A 20,454-nucleotide genomic window follows, 5' to 3' on the forward strand; every position below is an offset into this window, starting at 1 on the left:
TCTTGGTTTCGTGTAATCACTGCTCACTCAGCAATAACAAAGACATCTCTATATTATCAACCCTGTGTACAGCACAAATCCAAAACACAGCCCTGTATCAGCCACTGGCAAGAAAATTAACTCTACCCCAGACAAAACCAGCACATGTGGATTTTATGATAACTTTCCACCTCAAAACCTTGTGTCTACCATTGTTGTCATTGAAGCTTTAATACAATGTTTTTAGTACAGCGTTTGGAACATATTTAATAATTCCAGGCTAGTCTAGACTTAAACAAAGAAAAAGCAAGAAAACATTTGTGAGGTCTCATTTCTGCAAGAGAAGTTTAAATAACCTTTTCTGCACATTAATTCAGCTTTTAAAGTATTTTAGTTTACAGGGTGACTATTAGGAGAGTTGTGTAGCGTTGCTATTAGGCACCACCTCTTTGATTACCATGAGGTAACAGTGCAATGAGCCCTCTCTCTTCTCAGGAAAAGTCCTGAGCATTATATCACAGAATATACTGTTTCTTGGCTGCATTTCTGATAGATGTTTTTCAATAAGAGTTAGTGGGAACTGGCCACCAAATGTCCTGGCTGCCAAGGTGTTCCATCTTTCTGTATGTCACTGGGAATAACTGAGATGCATCTCAAAGCTCTGTGGCCTTGCTGTGGAAACTGCTGGTGTTACTCTTTGTTTGGAACAAGTAAAGAAGAGATCAGTTAGCTTTTAGCTTGGCTCCTTGCTTTGCAGGAATATTAGAAGTCAAATTTTTGACAATAGCATTTCATGAGTGACTTGAAATGCCATCTTAGGCCTTTGAAATATAGTCTTGTCTCATGGTCAGAAAGATGTGGAAATATTCATTATCTGATAGGAGCATAAATGCATTTATTTTCTAAGTACTTAAAACTTTTTTTTTTTAATGAAGCAAAACTGTTACTGTAGAAAGTCTGCATAGTTGAATCTAGTACAGATTTATGGTATGAATAATGCTCTGTGGACACATCAAGTGGAAAGATTTTCCCTATAAGGGATGGAGAGAAGCTACAGTTAGGCATTTTCCCCGTTTTTATTCTTAATTTTTCTTTCTTCAGATTCTTCAGTTTGAAGAAATTCTGGCCAACCCTTCATATCGAGAGCACTTCCGAATCTACATGGAAAGGATGGACAAGATGGCTTTGATTGGTCTTTGGGAGTCTGTGGAGAATCTGAAGAATGCTAACAAGGTGGAAGAAATTGCAAGCCTGTATGGCTTGGTACATTGATAGAAATCTCTGGTTCTTGTGATCTTGATGTTAGGAAATGTCTTTATGTTTTTAAAATATCAATAGCATAGGATGGCTGCAAAGCAATTTGGTTTTTTTACCTACTTCATATCAATCTTTGGGGATAATATTGCAATTAAAATTTATGGGCTGTTGTGATTTACTGTTTGGTGTAGCAACATCCTGTAAAAGGGATACTTGATATGTAAAAGCAACAGCATTATTTTCCCTTCCATCAGAGAAAAATTTGCGGTAATAGTTGTTATCAGCTCACGTGAAACCTAGAAGTACATTCCTGTTGGATAATCTGTACTTAAACCTCCCATCCTGCCAATTACAGGTGACCCATTTAATCTAAAGTAGGGAAAATGTGTGTGTATATGTTTTTTAAAATCCCCTTGGAAGAGAGGTTTTGCTTTAAAACACGTCTCCCTATTCTGTTGCTGTTTAAGCAGCTAACTTACTTCAGGAATGCCACACTACTGTTAGAGGGAAGAAACAATGCTATATTGGGATTTGTGCTAAAATAAAGTAGTAATAAGGACCATGAAACAAAGATAGGAAATCTCATGTGATGCAAGAAGCATCCTGAAGCAATGATGCAGAGCAAGAGTAGAGGACAAATTTGCTGTTCGTGACCAGTGGTGTGGATTTGGGGGGAAACTGTTAAACCTCCCGGCTTTAGGCTAGCATGAAATACAAGTTTCATTATTGATATCGATTATCTCTTTATTCACTGTAATTTTCCTGCTCTCTTATGCATAAAGATTCTAGTCAATTGGAAAACACACATAACATCCTGTAACCAAAGTGGTAAATTGTGGAGTGTGAGTCGTGAGCCATTAATACAGTCTGAAGAAATTACTAACAACCAACTCAAGCTAGAGAGTGTTTATAAAAATGGTTTGTCAGGCACTGTGAAGAAAGTTCTATAAATCAGTTTTGATTTGCAAACTGCTTGTGATTGGAAAAGGTGCTATAAATCATTTTATGACCTTTCAGCTGTGATTTCTGTCTTTGCTTTCAAAAGAGTATGTATATACATGTGGATATGGATATACATGGCATTACAGGGGCAGCGTTGATTACAAAAAGGTAGTGTCCTGCAGCCACGAGGCTGTGATATTGTCAGATAAGGCAGGCAAGAACATTGTGCTTTACTAAGGGAGTGGATAAAGCCTTTTTAATTCAGATAATTTTAGGGAGATAATTCAGGGATCTGATCAAGGGCTGTGCTGCTTTACTTTCTCTCTTTACTGTTCATTAATGCAGAGTTCAGACCTGTGCACTGCTCTGTGCTCAGTGAAAATACCCAGCCTCCTGTACTGGTAAATGTCTCTTCAGTTGTGCTTTTTCCCTTTTGTTTTTTATTTTTATTCCTTCTCCCTCTCAAATTAATTATAATCACATATAAAGTGGGTTGATCCTATTCAGCAGAAGACAGGAGAGCTGATCCAGCTGAGCTTTACAACCTAAACTTAAAGTGGTGACCACAATGTTGCTCTAGCACTTTTCTTCCTTTTCATACCAGCTTTTGGAGCATACTTTTAAAAGCAGTGGGTAGGCAAACTATGACAATTGTAGAGCACAGCTGTTTCTTCACTTGGCAAATATCAACACTTAGCTTGTAAAATTGTCTGCTTAGTACAGGTGCACAGGCAGATGGTATGCTTGATCTCAGTAACAGGTTCACAGATGTGTTCTCATATATCTGGACAGGAAATTAGCTTGATTATTCTTCAAATTATGCACCTGGATCCTGAGTCATCCTGATAGGTTTAACATTTTTTCATTGTTCTTTTCTCCCTCCCTCTCCCTTCTTGCTTCCTAGGCTGAAATACCTCAACTGGTCAGTGAAATTTATCAGAATTTTTTTGTGGAAAGCAGAGAAATACCTGTGGAAAAATCCCTTTATAAAGAAATACAGCAAAGTCTTGTGGGAAATAAAGGCATTGAAGTATTCTACAGAATTCAGGCAGATGTTTACGAAACTCTAAAGGACAGATACTACCCCTCATTCATTGTCAGTGATTTATATGAGAGATCAGTCAAGAAAGAAGAAGAAAGAATTGCTGCTCAGCTAACTCCTGAGGATAAAGATGAAGTGGTGAGTCACACAGATGTTCCTTTCACTGTGATTTAAGCTGATCTGAGAGATGATCCTGAGAAAAGAATATAGTAGCATCTTCTGTCCTTGAGCTTTGGGCTACTCTTCTTTTTTTCTGGTATATTTATAAATGTCATCACTCTTACAGTTTCATCTGTTAAAACTTGTATGTTTACAAGCTCTTGGAAACAAAATGGTACAAAATGACTACTTAAACTTGAAATTAGTTAATGTAGATATTTCAGATTTCCAAGCCTTTTGTTTGTTTCTTTCATTATGCTCCTTAGTAACAGAGAATGCAAAACATGCCTCTTGCAAGCTCAGCTGCTCTGCTTTTCAGTGAAGAAAATTTCTCTGAAACATCACTAGGTTTCTGCTCAGGGATTGTCTGTCCCTGTCTCCTATGCATTTTCTAGTACTAAATAGATATTGAAAGTTGCACTAAAGAGAAGAAAAAATAATGAAAAATATAATCTTAATATGTTTTTTGATTAATTCATTCAATTACTGAATATGCCATGTTGGAAGATAAATCTAGCACAAGAACTCTGCTAAAACAGAGCTTTCAAAATGTCACGAGCAATAATCCAATGGCACCTCTTCTTGGAGTGATTTTTTTCCATGGGTTGTCTAAATCAGTCATGTCAGGGAACTTGTGTTGCAATTATATAAGAACATTTTTACAAGAGCAAGTCTCAGGCTAGTGAGTACATCCTGCAGTCAGGCTGCTGCCTTCAGATCAGCATGGATGTCTTCATTGTACATGTGAACTTGCTCAGAACACAGTGAAATGTAGTAGCTTGTCTCAAATTTGATCTAAATAAGCAAATAAGTAGAATCTAGAAGTGTCAATCTACATTTTGCCCTTTAGAAACAATTTTTCCAGAGTCAAAGGCTTTTGTATGTAGTGGTTAAATATGGCTTTCATTTCTGTAGGTCTCTGTATTCTGCATATCAGCAAATCTGCAGTCATGATCTGTTACAAGTGAATTACTTCCAATAATGTGCTTTTAGAGCTTATTGAATTTTGTCATTCTTTGCTTTTCCTTGTATTCTTTTCCTTGATAAAATATTCAAGACATGTTTTTTAGTTTTCTCACTGCTAATTCAGCTATGTGTTGAGGAAGGTACTTCAGAGACTTTCTGTCCTTGTGTTTGCAGTCACTGAGACTTTAAGGAAGGACTCTTACCAGTTTTGTCCAGAACTTTCTAAAGTATTAAATGTTACGCTTTTTAATCTCCTCATATGCTTTATTCAGAGTCTAACACAGATAACCATTTCTCTAAGAACACTGACACAACACTTTAGGGCTAACTGTACTCTGTCAGATAACATCTACTGTAGCTGCCAAAAAATTAGATTTTTGACATCAGTGTCATCTGTCCTTCTCTGAGTCCTTGGATATGCATGTGCCAGATTTGAAGTCTGAGTCTGCTCAGAAATCTTATATATTAATATATTGTAAAGTCTGCTTATAGGATTAAAGGTAAGATCTTTCTTTTTCATTTTTAACAACAAATTAAATATGAAGTTCTATATACTGATACAGTATCTCTTGAACAGAGCAGTTCTAATGGCACTGTGCAGTGCTTCAGGGTATTCAAGATGAAAACAAATTATAAGAAATTCTTTCCGAAGCTTCCACTGGTCTTTTCAATGTTGGTGAAAATGCAACTGGCTAATAGGTTTATGGGGGTTTTTTCCTCCCCATGTACAGGAAACAACAGCTCAGAAATTGGATCTTTCTGGAGGAATACATTTTGCTAGGAAGTACTGTTTGGTTTTGGTTTAGTTTGGATTCGGGGTCTACATCCTCATTTTCTTAGGTACTATGGGAGTTACATGTGTTAATTTTCTATAAGTTTCACTACTATAGCTGGATAAGTAAATAGGTATCTAATGCACTCATGGAGGTGAGGACAAAAGGATGAGTCCTGATTAAATGTGAGAAAATCAAGTCACAAGATAGAAATCAGGACAAGGCCAGACTGCTGGCTCTGCTGCAAGTGGGACAAGCTCTTTCTTCTTTCCAGTCTGTTACCACTTTCTGTTTCCTGGACAAACATCCTTTCAAAGGTCACGAGTAAAAATGTGGAAGCAAGTAGTGCTTGCATTCAGCACTTTGAGGAAAGAGGGTCTGGTGATTGCATTGGTGCTGCATGTGTCAGATTGCTAAAGAAAGACTGAAATCTGTGTTCTGCATCACTCACAGAAATGGAAGCTGTTATCAGTTTAGCAAGCTGAGGAAAACAGCATAACCCATTATGATCTCAGCTTTGAGTTGTTTATTTGTTAAATTTGTTAATTTGAAGACAGGTAACTTGATCTAGAACTTAATTCTAGCATTTCTCTGATAAACTTGGTGATTCAGCAGTGGGTTTCGCTATAAGTGTCTTGATAAGTTAATGACAGAAAAGCCATGTAGCCCACCTCTGGGAGCAGAGCCTCACTGATTTGTAATTAATTACAATTCTTTGATTGCTAGCACTAAAATTCCTTTTAATTCTTCTGTGTTGAAAATAGCATTCTTGATTCCTTTTTTACCTCTGTGTTTCCCAACGGGTATAAGGTGGTTTTTTATTGTATGGTTCTGTTCAATTGTGTTTTGAATAACACCCAATATTGTTAATTATTATTGCTTGTATTATTGTAGTTCTGGGAGATAACAACAGGTGTCTGTGAGCTGGGGTCTGTTCACATGCTTGGAGGCAGTCTCTGACCTGAGGAGTTTACAGTCCTTGCAAAATAAACAGAAGAAAGGACAGGGCAGAGAGCTAATGTATTTTACTCTGCCACATAGCAGGCAAAGGGAGAGCTGGAAAAGGAAATGGATTTCTTAGCCTAGAACTCGTGATTACGTTACCCTCTCCTATGACGATCATACTAAGGCAATTAATTATTGTTACTACTGTATCTCTTCTGAGAATTCTTTTACTAAGATGTAAAGTACTGTGGAATTTACAGTAGGATTGTCTTCTCTGAAACTCAGAAATTTAGTAGAGATGAGACTTCCTTCTGTTAGCTTTTTGTTAATTATATAAAGATACAACTTAGTGGGAATGTCATTAAATAACATGGAGCTCTCATTCATGAGATTAAACTTAGCATCCCAAAGATGAATTTAGATATATTCAGTCACAAACAGACCTCAATGATCTTTAACCATGGCAAGAGTAAAAGCTGAGTGCTGTGTTAGCTGAAAGTCTTCATGCCTATTTGGGGATGCACAGTAAGAAAGGGGAGGCTGAGGTAAATGCCAAAAGATGTTAAAGAAAATATCCCTGAAAGGTGTGAAGTTTTCTATTTTTTGCATGCCTGTAGTACACAGGACTGAAAAAGCTATTGGTTTGTCTGAATGAGTATATGATAGTGATTTATGAGTTTAGGGTAAGGCATATGTGCTTTTAACACATTTTTATTAGCACCTCTTAAAATAGCAGTAAAATCTGTTATGAAGCAAAAGGACTTGGTTTAGGTTGTTCTGCAGGATGACAAATCTGTTTTGTGAAGATTTGTGGGAGGACTGTTAGAACTGTGGGTTATTTTGGGTTTGTTCCTCACTGCCCCATCTCATTATCCTTGAGCTCAGAGCTACATATTTGCTTTTCTGTTTGGCTCTGAGTATTGATCATGACTATTAAGCTGTTGTTGCTTTTAAAATAAACTTTAATTCTACTTCTCATTTACACTAAAACCTTAGCTTGGAGGTCATTTTGCACAGTTGGCAAGAGTTGTCAAAGAACTATAGTAGGAATGGTAGTGAGGCTTTGTCTGTTGCGGTTTTTGGGTTTCATGTGGTTTAGTTTTTTGTAACAGGCTGATGTTTCATGTTGGATGTGATGGTTGGAGTATCTGTTATACCTACATTTTCGTTTATATCAAGAAGTGTTTCTACCTGTAAAACGCTTAAGCAGCAAACAGTCATAGGTCCCTGCCCCATCCCTGGAAGTACAAGGGCAGGCTGGATGGGGCTCTGAGTACCCTGGTCTAGTGGAAGGTGTCTGTGCCCATGACAGGGGTATTGAAAGGTGATCTTTAAGGTCCCTTTCAGCCCAAACATTCTATCATTCCATGAGTAACTGTCTTTTATCATACTAATGTTGCAATTCCCCCATTCATTCTCTATTCCTAGAGCCAAGGCTGTGAAGCAGCTACTGAAGAATGCAGTACAAGAATTAATGAACAGGCCAGTTATGCTGTAAATAAACTTCGCCAGCTAAACGACAAGCTTGAGTATAAGAAACAGGCTCTAAATTCCATATGTAATTCACCAAAACCCGACAAAAAGGTCAGTACCTTTAGTGTCTTCAGTTTTGGTGGGTTTTTTTTAATCTTATGTGTATGTTTGTGTAATATCCAGTTGTCACACTATAGACAGGTCAGATTGTCATTTCAGTCAACTTGTTAAATAAAAGGTGAAATCAGAGCTTGGTTTTAATTGTTTATTTCTTTTTAAGCTATTGTAACTAAAATTGGAAATGGGATTTATGTTGCTTTGTTTGCCATGGAACAACGATCACTCTTGCAGTCATCTTTTTGCTTTGTCGATGTTTCTTCCTTCCCTCTGCCCTGCCGTGTCAGTGTAATTCCGCGTGGCAGCCTGTGCTGTGTCCTGTCCTTGCAGCGCTGCCGCGGAGGGATGTGCTGGCCCACTCCGCCCCCTCTGCTGGCTGTGAGGAGCACAGCACAACTCCTTAATCTGCAGCTGTGACGGATTTGCTCGAATAAAGGGATAAAAAAAGTCCCCAAACTATAAAAGTGACTGATTTCCTTCAATAGGAGCTAGGAGAAAGTCCACTGTCATCAGAAGAAAAATTCTGAGGAATATGAAACTTCAGCTCTTTGGACTTGGGCTAAAAACAAACAAACAATCAATCTCCTTTTCTCTTTGCAAAGTGAAACAATTAAGCAATCTGAGAACATATTCCAGGGAGAAGCAGGTGATTTGCATATGGCTTAGGCCAACTCATCTGCATTGCTATGGAGGCTGATATTACAAGACTTGTTCAGATGCAGTTGAGCCAGGCTTGTCAGGTGTACTGAGATTGGTTCCAAGTGATACACAGTGGGTGAGACCAAGTAACCAAGGCATCTCCCCAAAATGACATCCTGCTAGGGGTGATAAAAATGTGCCTGAGCATTAGTCATTGCTCAGGACTTGGGTTCTTCACATATCTGTTCCTTCACTCAGGGTGAATGCTAAGGTGCTGATCTGAATAGAAGTTGGCACCCTGCTTGTCCTGTGCTGCCCCAGGTCTGGAAATAGCTACTTCTGAGAGAGAGATGTGAACACCAGTGTTTGAGGCTACCCTGGCTAGCTTCATTCCCTCCACATCTCCCTTCTGCCAGAGGTTGCTGCAGAGAGCTGAAAATGTGTTTGCAGCTGTTCTGAGGTGTCTCCCTTCCAGCCCAAACCATTCTATATAACTACATCTTTATATATTGTTCCATTCACAAAGGATGTAGCACTACTGCGTTCCCTTTGCATTCTTGAAGCATAATAGCTATATTCTTTGTATACTTAAGCTCTTGTGGAGGCAGGGATTGCACCCTTACTAAAGTAGTGGGGTTTCCCCTGTGTGTTTTTATTTCTAAAACTTTCTTTGTCTTTGAAAATATATACCTCTCTGAAACAGAATAGTAAAATGGATCCAGAATCAGTGTAAAGTATCGATATTTGGTTTGTAAATGAAGCTGCTGTTTACTTATGATGAGACCTTACGAGTTCTGTATTTATTGAATGTTCCTGAATGCCACTGGAGTCAATGCAAAGTGACTGTAGAGCAGTCTCTGTGTTGATAGTAAATAAATAAAATATAAAATTATATAAAATACAAAATTATTCTGAAGGTTAGGTGTCTGCTAGAATGTTGTTATATATATAGGTAACATTTCACATCTGAGTTAAAAGTTCTGGACAGAATTACTGTAACTCTTTAGAATGTACCACCTGTGGTGCAAGTGATAGAACTGATAAATGTGACTATGTGGCATACCTTATTTAAAAATAAAAAAGTGTCAGCTGCTTTTGCCATGTTTTTCATGTCACATTTTATGTATACTTCCACCTTTCTTGTCATACTGTCTCCTGCCAGGATGTTTGGTTATTTTTTTTTGCTGATGTGATGAGATACACTGTTTCTCCTTTATTACATTATGATGGTGACTTATGTTTTGGTGAGAACATATTTTTTAAATTTGTGCTTACCACAATAATAAATTATTATCTTTTCAAAACTAAAATGAAGTAAGTGATAACTACCTGAGTGATTGTTAACATAGCTGAACTTCTAGGAATGAAATTTCTTTCCAGGTTCTTCAGTCACATGATGTGTACCTGAAAGGGGTAAGGAGTGTCTCCAGTAATGCCTATTTCAATAATAGAAATTTCAACTCTGCATAAAATGTGCAGGGTGTAATAGATAAACCAATCTCAACTGCCTTTTATGCTGATAGTGTGATAGTAGCGTATGCTTCTAACTTATTTTTTATTTTAGTATCAATGTTGACCTTTAAGATTGCTGTGTATTCTAGAAGATTATAGGAGGCATTGTTGGTTCTCTCAGTTGTGATTTTTTTCTTTTATCCATGTGAATTGTTCTCCCTCTGCTTTTGTACTGTTTCTTCCTTATGAACAATGTCCCTAGAGATGTGTTGCACAAGCTTTTTCTTACCAGTTGTAATCAATAAACTTTTCTCTGCAGATTGTTTCTAAGCTGAAGGATGAAATTACTCTGATGGAGAGAGAGCACAGTGATCTTCAGCTGCACATTGCAAGAACAGACTGGTGGTGTGAGAATCTTGGCATGTGGAAAGCCTTCATTGTCTCAGGCGAGGTATGGGATTTTTTTATGGCTTTTTATCTTCTGGGACAGTTCAAACTTGCATGAAAAGCAGAAGAAAAATGTGTAGATACTTTCCTTATACCTTTGTGTGCAGTTTATACTTAATATTTACTTGTGGATGAAGGAACTCTAACCTCTTCTGAGCTCCTCTTGTTTCCTCAGTGGCTACTGTGATGCATAGACAAAATTTTTATTCCTCAGACGCTGTTGTAATGGAGTTATAAAAATTACCTGCCTGTACATAAACTGGTTTTGACAGTTTGCTATCTTAGAGGCGTTTTTCATGAGAACAGTCTCTTGTTATATTGCCATGCCATCATACTCAGGTGCCAGTTGTGTTTCTGCTGTGTCTCAAAGATGCAGTACTTACATTTTTGTTTTGTGTTATATTTAATGGCAGTAGAGTATCAAGGGACTAGAATACCCAGAAAGAAAGTGCTTTATATCTGTAAGATGAAGTTGCATTTTTCTTTTTTTTCCTTTTTTTTCTGTCTTGTTCTGTTCCTCTGTGGACAACTGTAGAATGAATGTAAAAAAATTTGTAACAGAAACAAGAAGCATTACCATCTTCTGACTCTCTAATACTTGCCATGAAAGGAACTTGCTGATTGCTTGTTATGTAGTGACTGTAGGCTGACATGTACATAAGCAATCTTCTTGACAGTATTGCTACAGAGAATTAAAGATCAACTGGGTCTCTACTGCCTTGTTTTGCTCTGCCATTAATACAATATGCCTGAAGTGAATATAAGTAGTTATCTTGAGGTAACTTTTTGTTGGAGGAAAAAAGTATGTGCTGTTGGGTTTATTTGGTTGTGTCTTAAGCTATTGCAAGCTAGTGATTGGTCTGTCAACAGTTAAAGTCATTGTCTGTAAAAGAAGAAGTAAATCAAACAGGTTAAAAATTTAAAGTTGCCATTTTTAAAACCAAATTCCCCATGTGCAAACAACTGTGCTTGGATTTGTTTTAATGCTGTTTGGAGGTGACAAAGTTGAGAACTGAAAAGCTCTTAAGCTGTCTTTTAAGAGCTTTCTGTGGATTTTGAAGCCTGGTTTTAAAATCTGGCAATGCTGTGGGCAGCAAAACAGCAGAAGAGGAGCTTTGTGGTAAGGGGCACCATACACAACTGCCCAGCACCTCCTGTACTGCCAGAGGAGAAAGTGGTTTGGCTAAATAAGAAGGAGGTTGGAAGAGGCTTCTAATTACTTGATCCCTTAACTATAACTTTTGAGTAGTACTGGATTAGTTCATTAAATGCAGGCTTGCATTAGCTGTGCTGTTTGCAGCTCTGTGCTTTGAAGGATAGGCTGGAGGAAACATGTATGCTGTAGTTATCCGTGTTAATTGCTTGGGAATATTGTGGCTGCTGTTGACAATTTCAGGGGGCATGAGCAGGTGACATTGTCTTTCTATCTGCTCAATACACTGCTGCTGATCCCAGCATAGCTCTGTGATTTTAGAGAGAGAAAAAATTGGTGACCCTTTTTTTTTGCAGAAAAGTAAATTTTGCTATATAGCTTAAGCTGAAAGTGTAATATCCTGTCAGTGACCTTTTAAATTGATTTACTTAATCAGTTAATAGATAGCACATAGAAAACTAGAGTCATTTAAGACTTGAAAAAAAATCGTGTTTTGCATGTACAACAAAAGATGGTTTCAGAGCATAGCATCTTTTAAAAAATCTATGGCTTTCATAGGAATGGAGTTTGTAGATACGAATAAGGTGAAAAAAATTCCGTGTTTCATAACGTTACCACACCCCACACCTGGGTAAGAGGTGGCTGAAAAGCTGCCCAGTGGAAAAGGGCCCGGGGATGCTGTTTGATGGATGGCTGAGCGTGAGCCGGCATTGTGCCCAAGGGGCCAAGAAGGCCAATGGCATCTTCTCCTCCATCAATAATAGTGTGGCCAGCAGGCCGAGGGAAGTGATCATCCTCTTATCCTCAGCACTGGTTAAGGCCATACCTCAAATCAGAGCTAGAAGAGGGTTAGGAAGGTTCTCAAAGAACTAGTTGATTGTTAGGACAGGAGTATTAGAAGCATAGTGAAGTCTCACAGCCTGGCACACAAGATTTGGTGTTCAGCAGGAAGTCTGAGCTTCCTTGGAGCACCTTTTGGCTGGAAGCAGTAGATATGCTGGTGGCTTGTCAGATGTGCACTTCATCTTGAGTTGGCTACAGGTCTGTCAGGGGTAAATGCCACCCTTGAATACATTAGGAAAGAAGTTTCCACTTAAAAGGAAGAAGTGTCGCAGTTGCTCTGCAGATGCTGAGCTGTGTCCCTTGAGAAGGGTGGATTTGAATGAGGAAACTCTCCCGTGAGAAGTGATTCTGAAAGTACTTTCTTTTGCTTAACTTAGCATAAGGGAGAATCAAGGGAATAGGACTCTGTTTGAATTCATTCATGATAGCAGTTATGAGAGATGGTGCCTGTTAACCTCAGAGGACTAGTTCTCCTGGTTTAGAAGATCTCCTAACATCCCATTTTTCTGTTTTCCAGTTGACTCATTTATTTGGAAAAACAAATGCACAAGTACATAAGTTGATAAAAATTTTTGCATTCTTAAGAAGATTCTAAAGACTTTCAGTGTTTAGGGTATTGGAGGGTACTTGAAGAAATGTCTCTGTCTGGTAATTAGAATTTAAATGATTTTGCACATGGATCCTAGCTTGAAGCAGAAGTACTAGCTCATCCCATTTTGAGAATGTGCTTCCAAAGGGTTGACTTGCTCCTAACGATTACAGTTCAGATGACCCTACATCCATGCCCAGGGAACAAACGCAGAGTGGAAAATTATAGGCATGACTCAAATCAGCAATTTCAACACTGATCTCCCAGTATTCAAAAGTGGCAGCCAGGAGGTGTTTGTGAGTCATCTATGAACAAAGATCCAATCTAGCTCAGGGGTACACAGGTCAGGGACTGTCCTAGACAATCTGAATTCTTCAGCAACATGTTTCTCTGACCTGCATTTCGGAAGCTGTTCAAGCATCTCTGTGTGCAGTAGTCTGGCAGGAGATAGGCAGTTCCCCAAATAGCTTTGCTGAGAAACCAGGCACATTTTCGGGCATTTAGGCTGGTGGTTTGTATTCCAGCTGGATGCTGTTGCAGCTTTTTTACAGAGATATGTGAAATCTGGCCTTCAGATTTGGCTTTCCAGTGGTCCATGTGCAGCTTTAGGGATCACAGGAAATGTTCTCTGTGTACAGCTCTGAATAGCATAAAAATATGAAGGTACATTTTAGCTACATGTCTTTTACAATGATAATGTAGTCGCTTGTCAAATTGTCTATCAATAACATTGTGTTGTTAGACCTTTACAACCTTTATATCCTTCTCAGAAAATGTGTCATAATTATATGAATTTTACACTTTATCCTTATCCTAATTGGATTAGTTAAATATTCTTAAAAAAAGCTTTAAAATTATAACTTCTCTCAAAAAAATTGTGAACATGGTATTTTATAATTGCCTTTCTGTTATTTGCATGTATATAAAGACAAGCATTCTAGGCTTAATTATTTTATGCATTTCCCTTATTTGCCTTTCATAATCAATTTAGCTGTCTCCTCAAAATAAGTAAATAAAAATCTGTTACCAATAGGACAATAGAATGAAATTCTTGGGTCAATTCTTTCATCAAATTCAGAAATAATGTGGTCACACTGCAGCTGTTGTCTCAAGAAAAATGTAACTTCTTTGCTGTAGTTTTCCCATTTGCACAATGTGCTTAATTGGTTCTCCTTCTTCTGACTGATTGTAGAGTTTGATTCATCAGTATTTTTGTAAAGTTGTGAGTCCCTCAGAAATAGACACCTCATGCATACCGCATCCTCTGTGCTTGCAGAATAGCTCAAGTGAGCAGAGAAATCACTGAGACAGCACCAGCTGTCACAGGGCCCAGCTGCAGAGCTGCTGTGCCTGGCGCATGGGTGAGCCACGGCAGGGGTACTGGGAAGGAGGGGTGGGAATAAAGGGAGAACACTCAGGTAAATGCAGGTATGGGAGAGATGGAGTACTGATAAGCAATCAGACAGCTATATGGTGTTAAGGACCTTAAAAACTGAAATAATACACTCAGCTATGTGTAATATCTGTCAGGGAGATTTGATTGCTGGTGGACAGCATTGCAAAACTGTGTGTGAGTGCACTCACTAGTGGTTAGCTAGAGGACTGATTCAGGACTGGCACAGCATTTTGGGTAAAGTTTAGTTCATTAAGGGCATTGTTCCAGGTATTGTTTTCAAATCTCAAGAGAAGGATGGGACTGATGACGATTGAGTTTGCACTCCAGTCATCTGGCAGCTCAAATGTTCCACTGTTTACTTTCAGTGTAATATAACTTATCTGCGGGTTTCTTTCCCACAAGGTTTTAGAAGAGAATGGAGAACAAGTGCCCTGTTACTCTGTCATGGTGAGTTTACAAGAAGTTGGTGGAGCTGAAACTAAGAACTGGACTGTTCCCAGGAAGCTCAATGAGTTTCAGAACCTACACCGCAAACTCAGTGAGGTATGAATCTCGGCTGGGGAATGGAGAAGGAACAAATTGCTAAAATTTGTCAGAATGATAAAAATTTAATACTGCCAGTTTTAATGTTAGCCTTTTGGCTTTTAGCCTTTTAGAGCTAGTTTTCTATCTGAATATTTCTGGTCTCTTACAGAGATAGATGCTTATAAAACTTGTTTATAATTATTTTTCCCCCTTAATAATGTTTCACTGGACTAACCCAGTGTCAAAATGCTCTGCACTGTCATAGAAGAGCCTGCTATGAAAAATGGATTTTGACTCTGGCTTCCAGGGAAGTATTAGAAATGACAGCTTTTGGGGACAGAGAAGATTTCTTTTTATGGTGCTTTTCGCGGGGTGCTGTAGACCTTAGTCCTGAGGACTTCACTGTCACCATCCAAGCTCGCTCGGCCGTGGCAGATGAACCTGAGGAATTAAAGGGTGGGGCCAGTTCTTCGCAAGCTGTACCTCACCTAAAACATCCACTGGGCAGGCTGGAAGGGCACACCCATGTAGAGAGAGCCCTTCCCAAACCTTTGTTCGCAAAGCCTGGCCATGATTGTGATGATGAACCTTTCAGTGTGATAAGGGATAGATGATGGTGGTGTGAAGGGAAAGGATTTAGATGAGTCAGTGGGTAAAGGAAGGTGTTTTTCAGCATGCTGAGAAGGGTGTGGAAGGGAGATTAGAGTACAAGTCTCTTCATTTCCATTCTGAACCACTTGTCTTTTTCTCCACATACATGTTAAGTGAGTTCTCCTTTGTCCAACACAGTGTTTTCCATCATTAAAAAAAGTTCAGTTGCCTTCTCTCAGCAAGCTGCCCTTCAAATCCGTAGACCAGAAATTCATGGAGAAATCCAAGAGCCAGCTTAATAACTTTCTGCAGGTAAGAAAACAAAATCAAACCCAACAGATATCTAAACAGGAGAATTGAGAGGATGTTGTGTCTCTATTGCCTAAAGAGAGACCCTAGAACAAATAGGTCAGACGTAAAGTTTGACACTATAAATGACACTGTCTAAAACGCCTGAAGGTGACATGAGTGTGACTGATAGTAACCATTCCTCCAATGGTAGTTAAACTTTGATTAATTAAGAAATCATAAGTAATAAATCCTGCAGTTGTCACTTCCAGCTACAACATGACAAATTCCTTATAAATGAGAACTTTTTTAAAAAAGGAAGTTGTAAGATTAAAAACTTTAAGCTTACTAGTTCAGTACTTAGAACTAGCTTCTTAAAGTATCTTTGTGAGACATGGATTGTTTTTTTCTTTCTCACACTATCTCTGAGCTTGACTTACTTGGCTTTAGTGGATGGCTCTACACATCTTGTTCCTTAATAAAAGTATTTAATTGATAAGTTGTTTCAGTCATTATTTTTCTTTTGTAGAAATTACTCTCTGATGAAAGACTCTGCCAGAGTGAAGCACTTTATGCCTTCTTGAGCCCTTCCCCAGAGCATCTCAAAGTTATTGATGTGCAAGGAAAGAAGTCATCTTTTTCTCTCTCCTCGTTTCTTGAACGACTTCCTGGTGATTTGTTTTCTCATCAGGAGGTAAGTGGTAGAAAATCTTTCCAAATTCAATTACTTAACCAAAGAAAACAGGGAGAGTCACTAGTATTTGAATGGCAGATAATACTGGAAATATTTGTAATTTACGCTAAATGAACAGAGTCAGAAATATGAGCTATCTATGAATTTAAAAGGTATTCATTAATAAAATGAGTTTTGTGCCCTTTGATAAATGCATGTAGGCAAATGTGTAAGCTATCATATATAAACAAATTGTAGTTCATGAGGAGTTGTTTATTTTTTATAGCAGAATTTACCTCTTTTTCAAGATGCTGATGTGCATATTTCCAAGAAGTTTTGGCAGGTAAAAATAATTCTCTTTTGGGAAGATTCTTTTGGCAGGAATGGCTGTGTGTCCTTAATTTTAGGACAGCTTCTGAACCAAAGCTAGTTTTGACAAAAAATGTTGGCAAATAATACAGGCTTACTGAGGGAATTCGCAAATGCAGGCAGGAGCCTATGTGGGCAAACCAATTGGAGAATTTGATATTAAGCCATAAAAAAATCCACTGTTTATCAAAATGCAATGAATAATAGATTAGTGACTAAAATAACTCATTAACTAGAATCAACCATAATTCCATGACACTCTGTTCTGTGTTGCTCATATTGTAGATACACAACCTTCAAGGAGCTGTTTCTATTCCCCTTTTTAGTTAGATGTTATACAAAATTCATAGGAAATAATTAATTTCTTACAAGCTGTATTTGTCTGCAGTGGATGGGGCTTCTGCAGGATAATTGGAGTTTGGGGAACATGTACAGTTATAGACAGAAAAGTGGTCTTGTGTCTCACAGAAATGGGAACATCCTATATATATTTTTCAAAATGATATTCTGCTTGCCTCCAGATGCTGAATGCATGTGCCTCATTTCAGAGTGATAAAGTTTGAGAAACTAGGTTTTCACTTCGATGAACGTACTGCAGTTCTAAAACCAGTAGTTCATTGACTTAAAGGACTGTTCTGTAGAAGCAGTATACAAGCATAGAAGTGTGAAGCTATTTGTATTTTGCTATTTAATTGAAAAACATCCTCAAGACAAAATCCAGGCTGCATGTATATTGTATTATGTAAGTGCGTAGGAGGAAAGAGTTAGGAAATATGGCAAAGGAAAGAGATTGGGTACTGAAAAGTGTGAGAGGAGAGAGAACAAATAAAGCAGAAATTAAGCAACTGATAGTGAACAAATAAAGGAAGTAGAGCAAAAATGCCCACAGAATGTAGCAACAGAGGAGTTGGAACAAGACCTGAACTAACCCTCAGTCACTGAGGCAGCACCAGAGGTGATTGAAAGAGGGTTCTGTGGTGAGTTTGGGCTGTGCAGGGTTCCTGTGACCATGAACACCCAAGCAATAACCCCGTGAGGACCCGGGGGCCCATGGCAGCCAACCAGATGAGGAGGGGGCAGTGCCAGGAGTGACTGTGGAACTTTTAAGTGGCTTCAGGGAGCGCAGCATCCAGGAGTGGGCAACCAGGGGCTTGGCACGGCATAAATGGTGTTGCCAGAACTGAGGTGGTTCAACCTATTTATTCCTTGTGAGTCTGTTCTGAATAACTCTACTCCCTTTGCTATCCTGAGCTTGGGTATCCCCAGGCTCAGATCTCACTAAGTGTCACTATAATGTCTTTCTGCCTGGGACTGGTTCTCATTAATGCTGCTTATCTCTGCAGTGGCCAATTCTCTTTCCACTGCTGGGTTTTGATACTGGCGTACTGCAAGGCCAACTGGCTAATGCCTGATCCCACTGAGTGGCTCCAGCTGTGAAGGCACACTGTACTCCAGGGCAGCCAGCTGCCTGCTTCTCCCTGTGAAATAACCAGATTTTCCCCTTTTCTTCCTAGCTGCTTGTGTTGTAAACAGCTCCAGCTGGCTAGCTCCCCATTCTGGATGCCCTTCTGGCTGTCACCTCAGAGAAGGCTTTGCAATCATCAACACCTCTGAGTGCCATCTCCACGTTACAACTCTCGCCTACTTCCTAGCAGTACATGGCTCCCACATCACCTGCTTGCTTTTATCCAGCCAGTGTTCTTGGGGCAATATAGGCAGTTGACTCTGAAAATGTGGGCAGCATTGAGGTGCTTACTGAGACAAGGCTGCAAGCAGAAGATCTAGCAGTGATGATGACTCTGCAGTGCAGTGTCTTCATCTCTTTTGTCCATTGGGAAGTGCAATCCCTTTTCAAACTCCCTAGCAAGGTTCCTGTTTGCCAGATCCTGCCAGCAACAGTTGTTGGTTCTAATGCCCTTTTGTTAGATTATTGGCTGTGCTCCTTCCCCAGAGAGTGGCAGTAACTAAATCCATTCTGGAAGAAGGATGGGGAACTGCAGTGCATACCCACGTTGTGCCTCTCTTCCTAGGAAGAAACGGAAGAGGATAGTGACCTGTCGGACTATGGAGAAGAGGTGGATGGGAAAAAGGACTCTCTTGCTGAACCGTGTTTCATGCTGATTGGAGAGATTTTTGAACTGCGAGGAAGTAAGCTGTAAACCTGCTTAATTTCTAGTGGAATCTGTTGGCTCAGAAATCTGGGGCACTTTGTAATTTGGATTTTTCTGCTGTTTAATAAGTGGAAATGTTCTTGTAATCTGTATAGCTAGTTTGTTTGGAACCAATCCATTCTTCAGTAGTTCATGACTTCAGAGCTTTCATTCAAAAGGGAAATTCCGATAGAAAATGGCAAAAAACATTTAACTGGTAGGGGAGAGCATTTGCATTTAGTATTCTTAAGTTTTTCATGGAAAAAAAAATCTGGAAAAAACCCCAAAAATGACAGTAGCGTGTTTTTTGTGAATAGGCTGCTTTTTAGAATGTACGAATTCTGAGGAAGGAAAGATGGTTTTATTATATAACATGTCTTTGACAAAGAAATACAATTTTAATATCCATTTTAAGTGAATTATGTATGCATTTTAGTTCTACAATTTGTATACTGGAAAAGATGCTAGAATTGTGGCATCTTTAAATACTGGATTTTTTTCGTTCTTTGTGTAACTGAATGATGGTAATAAAGAAAACTACTTTTGTTTCTGTTTGAATGTGCAGCCACACATGATGCTCCATAAAATGATTTACAGGGTAACCATTACAAAACACAGCACCTTCCAAAAATGGCAGATGTATCATCCAAATATAGGCTTTATTGTGCTGATAATGAACAGCATGAAGGAAAGATTAACCAGAAATTACTAGGAAGCACTTGTATTTGTTTCCTTTATTTGTAATGGAAAGCTGACTGCATGGTTTATTTGAGTGAAAATGTTTTCAGAATTTTAATGGGGCTGCTGTGTGTACATTATCCTAGTAGTTGCAAAAAAGGTGAGAATTTTGAGGACATTTGGGGTTTTGGAGTAGAAAAAGGGTTTTGGGTAGTTGTATGGGTCCATAAACTTGAAATATTGTTAAACATAAAAGTTTACAGTATAACCTAAAATAGGTATTGTATATATTTATGTAATTTCCAAGATTTAAAAACCATATAGCAAACAGTACAGGGAAAACAATCAAGAAAAATGAGACCCCTGTATGATTAATGAAATCTTAGGGTTATCACAATGTGTTTACTGTAGGGGTGGGTTGTTTGGTTTGAGGGGGGACAGCGGTAAGGTTTTGGACATGAACATGGATTCCATAATGTTATTAACTTCTTGGTCATTATTTTTCATTATTTTTTCATGGTTCTAGTGTTCAAGTGGGTCAGAAAAACATTAATTGCACTAGTACAAGTCACTTTTGGAAGAACTATCAACAAGTAAGTCGCTGTTGCTTAAAATGAACCTTCATTGTTGTTCTGTGAAAAAAAGGCTCAGAGCAGAATTAATAAAAAATAATCTGGACATTCCGTTGTATATGATAATCTGCATTTGTTTTACACAGCTCAGTTTACAAGTATGTTGTTTAGAGAAAACACAGGTATGTACATTATCTTTGTATTGTCAAGTTAGGCCTGGAAGAGGCTATGAAGTCAGTGTGCCTGTCTGAACATAACTTCATGTGAAAAACTGTGTTACTGGTCAGAAAAATTCTGGAAAAGTATTCTACCAGCAGCACAAGCTATTCTTTGTCCAGTCAGTGACTAAATTTGCATATGTCAGCAAGGTTTTTAAAGCCTTTATGTATGTTATGTAGCAGCAAATTGAACCGGTCTCAGACAATATACACTCAGT

The 20,454-nt window shown here is 38.5% G+C and overlaps 1 protein-coding gene across 2 annotated transcripts in view; it reads left to right on the forward strand.

The window, feature by feature from the left end:
- The window catches only part of SNX25 (sorting nexin 25), a 78,639-nt gene that overhangs the window by 53,885 nt on the left and 4,300 nt on the right, over positions 1-20,454 (forward strand). For both annotated transcript variants that reach the window (XM_071556324.1, XM_071556325.1), the window contains 9 exons: positions 1,081-1,212; positions 3,083-3,358; positions 7,492-7,647; positions 10,064-10,195; positions 14,575-14,715; positions 15,487-15,600; positions 16,106-16,270; positions 18,649-18,766; positions 19,973-20,039. In XM_071556324.1, coding sequence (XP_071412425.1) covers positions 1,081-1,212; positions 3,083-3,358; positions 7,492-7,647; positions 10,064-10,195; positions 14,575-14,715; positions 15,487-15,600; positions 16,106-16,270; positions 18,649-18,766; positions 19,973-20,039 — 1,301 coding nt within the window. The remainder of the gene's footprint in view (positions 1-1,080; positions 1,213-3,082; positions 3,359-7,491; positions 7,648-10,063; positions 10,196-14,574; positions 14,716-15,486; positions 15,601-16,105; positions 16,271-18,648; positions 18,767-19,972; positions 20,040-20,454) is intronic.

Source organism: Pithys albifrons, chromosome 5 (genome assembly GCF_047495875.1).
Source record: "Pithys albifrons albifrons isolate INPA30051 chromosome 5, PitAlb_v1, whole genome shotgun sequence".
Lineage (NCBI taxonomy): Eukaryota > Metazoa > Chordata > Aves > Passeriformes > Thamnophilidae > Pithys > Pithys albifrons.